The sequence below is a fragment of the Mandrillus leucophaeus genome, unplaced genomic scaffold (assembly GCF_000951045.1).
Source record: "Mandrillus leucophaeus isolate KB7577 unplaced genomic scaffold, Mleu.le_1.0 Scaffold325, whole genome shotgun sequence".
Classification (NCBI taxonomy): domain Eukaryota; kingdom Metazoa; phylum Chordata; class Mammalia; order Primates; family Cercopithecidae; genus Mandrillus; species Mandrillus leucophaeus.
The window spans coordinates 127,277-130,756 of NW_012103421.1; the positions used below are offsets into that span (position 1 = coordinate 127,277).

General features: G+C 56.6%; 1 protein-coding gene across 1 annotated transcript in view; it reads left to right on the forward strand.

Annotated features, from left to right (window-relative positions):
- The window catches only part of NADSYN1 (NAD synthetase 1), a 47,663-nt gene extending 45,378 nt beyond the window's left edge, over positions 1 to 2,285 (forward strand). The window contains exons 20-21 of the mRNA XM_011988176.1: positions 317 to 493; positions 2,060 to 2,285. Coding sequence (XP_011843566.1) covers positions 317 to 493; positions 2,060 to 2,110 — 228 coding nt within the window. The 3' untranslated portion in view covers positions 2,111 to 2,285. The remainder of the gene's footprint in view (positions 1 to 316; positions 494 to 2,059) is intronic.
- The last annotated feature ends 1,195 nt before the right edge of the window (positions 2,286 to 3,480 follow it).

The window sequence follows — 3,480 nt, forward strand, 5'->3', positions numbered from 1 at the left end:
GGGGGACCCCGTTTTCATAGCGTCAGAGGCAGGGGGACCCCGTTTTCATAGCGTCAGAGGCAGGAGACGCCGTTTTCATAGCGTCAGAGGCAGGGACACCCCGTTTTCATAGCGTCAGAGTTAGGGGGATGCTGGTTTCATAGATCGGCCAGCACCCCCAGTGTGAGCCTGGGCATCCCCCATGCCTGCCACTGGGGAAGGTCCTGTGTGGGGAGTAACCCATTAGCCGTTTGCTTGTGTGGTCCAGCATGGGAATTCCAGCCTGGGGTCTCTCCAGCTTTGCTAACATGAAGTTCGTGTGTTGCACACCAACCAGGTCGCTGACAAAGTGAAGTGGTTTTTCACCAAGCACTCCATGAACAGACACAAGATGACCACGCTCACGCCTGCGTACCACGCCGAGAACTACAGCCCTGAGGACAACAGGTTTGATCTGCGACCGTTCCTGTACAACACGAGCTGGCCTTGGCAGTTTCGGTGCATAGAAAATCAGGTAAATCCAGCAGAAATGTTTCTTTCTCCATGTTTCGTGTCTGTAGAAGAAACGTGAGGTTATTTCCATGAAGGATTGAAAAACTTTCTTATATACACAGTGACTTTTTACTGTCCTCCTTTCTGCAAAGGGACAAGTATGTTTAAAGTGTTTTTTAAATTTACTTTTGTCATGTTGACAAATAAAAGTTCTATATATTGATGGTGTACAACATGACATTTCGATATGTGTGTCATGGTGGAATGGCTAAGTCAAGCTCTTTCACTGTACATGCCTTACCCCACATGCCTATTATTTGTGTGTGGTGAGAGCACTTAAAATCTACTCTCTCAGCAATTTTCCAATATTAACTACAGTCACCATGTTGTGCACTGGATCTGTTGAACTTACTTCTTTTGTGGCCTTTGACCAACATCTCCCCACCCAGCAGCCCCTGGTAGCCGCCATCGCACTCTCTGCTTCCACGAGATCACCTTTTTGAGATTCCACAGATGACTCAGACCATGCAGTATTTGTCTGTCTCTGCCTGGCTTATTTCACTTAAGATGTTCGTCTAGGTTCATCCGTATTGCTGCAAATGGCAGAATTTCCTTCTTTCCGAAGGCTGCATAGTTCTCCACTGTGTGTGTGCACATATTAGGGACGTTAGGTGATGACCGGAGATGATTTTGGTTATCACGACTGGGCTGGGGTCTGTGCTCCCAGCATCCTGTGGGTGAAGCCCAGGGATGCTGCTGAATGTCCTTCCACGTGCAGGACGGGCCCATCCCAACCCCACGCCTGGCAGAGAATTCTTTGTTCCACATGATGGTGGTGCCAGGGTTGAGGAATGCTGACGTTTGGGGCCGGCAGGTGTTTGGGGCTGCATGGTTGTAAGGAAGAGATACCGTGTCTGGCTGATTTCGGTGGAATGGAACTTGCTGAAAGAGTGACTTAGAGCGTGGAAGGGAGGGCAGGGGTCACAGGGTCTGGAAAGCTGGGACTCAGGCCAGGTGGCTGCTGCCCTATATCCCCTGCTGTGGCTGGATGAGCCCATGCGCCACACCCTGTCTGGGCTGGATGCCAACCTGCTCTGCCATCCTTGAATCCCAGTGTCCCTGCGTCACCGGGCAGTGGAGTGGCCAAGCCTCGGGTGATGGGCCCTGTCATTCGGCCACCCAGGACAGGAGACCCAGGACAGGAGAGAGAGCTACCCCAGCTCTGGCCTCTGTAGTGGGCGGTGGGGGCTTGGCTCCCACCCAGATGCACTCAGGGGTGAGCTCCCCCAGATCAGGAAGGGGGTTCAGACGCTGTACAGCCACAAGAGTGACACACGTAGGAACATCAGAGACAGATTCAGGTAAAGGTGGAGACACTGCCCTGCTGTCGTCTGCAGTGACAGCTGTGCGTGTGCTGGACCCGCCCCTCCAGGCTTTTCCAGCGCACACTCCCAGCATCCGGTGGAGACTCTGGTAATTTACTTTTTCACCTCTGGGACTTGTGACCCGCTTTTGGTGTGTGCCAGTGTTTCGACAGCCCCACAGTCTGTCCTCGCAGGGCTGTGGTGTCACAGGCCTCTCTTTCCAGGTGCTACAGCTCGAGAGGGCAGCGCCACAGTCCCTGGACGGCGTGGACTGAGGCCAGGTCCTTCCTGGAGGCCTCCTCTCCTCGGGGACCCCAGCGCCTCGTCACCAGCATTGCTGAAGCCAAGGGTAGGAGCCCAGAACGGCACGGCACATCAGCCGAGAAGGAGGGAACTTTTCAGTCAAATTCCTCAAAAAGAGGCTGGAATAAAGCCTGGGCTTAAAAAGAGGCTGGAATCCAGTGCATGTGGTTTTGACCTCCCGCCAACGCGCGCTTCCCCACGAACTCTGGCACTCTCTGACGGAAGCTGCCTGGGTAGGACAGGTCCAACCGCCGCCCTGTGTGGCATCTTTGCTGCAAGAACAAGAATGGTGGCTCCCGGGCAGGGAGGGGTATCATGAGCAGAAAATGAAGGAGAAAAGACTTCCTCTCCCACCCATATACACCTTCCTGTCCTGGGTTCCAGAAGGTTCTGGGGAGATGGTCCCCGCAGAGCTCTCTTCCTGGGAGTCTGGGGACTAGTCGGCCTTACTCCTGTCCTGTGGGAGAACCACCCCATCTGGGCATGGGGCAGGGGCGGGGCAGGGGCGGGGCCCTGTGGGTCCCACTTCCTGTTCGTCTTCCTGCCATTCTGGGCACCTTTGTCTTTTTATGGAATGCGGTGAGGAGCGGCTCTTCCACCCTCTCCAGAGCTCCCCTTGGTCCTGGAACCCTCTCTCCAGGGTAGCCCCAGGGAGTCTCAGCCTCCCATCCTTGCAGGGTGAAGGTGAGATGAAGATGGGTGCACAGGCCAGAGCCTCCAGGAGGGTGGAGTGGGTTTGGGGTCTGTGCTGCCCACCGGGTGTCCGTCCTCTCTCTCCCCCATGCCCGGCCCCTCTGCCTGGAGCACTCCTGCTTCCCAGCCTCACCTAGAGCCCCACACCAAACCCAGGGCCGAGGCTGGGACACAGACCACAGCCGAGGGTGAATTTCCCAGGAAGCGACTGGGGGCCCTGGGCTGGGGTACAGGAAGTGATCCTCCCACCATGCTGCCTCTGCGGGTCTGTGCGGCCTTTCTTCCCCTGTCCCCGCTCAGAGGCGGGTCTGCGCAGTCTTTCTTCCCCTGTCCCCGCTCAGAGGCGGGTCTGCACAGCCTTTCTTCCCCTGTCCCTGCTCTGTCTCCTCTCACTGTCCAGCTTTCCCTAAGCCGGGCTGTAGATTTCCCTCTGTCCTGGGCCACCAGGGAGCCTTCCAACTGTGATGTGCCCGGTACCGAGGTGGCCCCCAGCAGACCCTGTCCCTCCCAGTGTGCTGCCACTGGGGACGACCCCCAGGGGGTGGCTGCCCGAGGCCTCCTTGGTCCATCCTGGTCTCACCGTCTCTAGGTCATAGCAGTACTAAGTGGCGTGGTAGCAGAAAGTGGGGGGCACTCGGCAGGTGCTGTC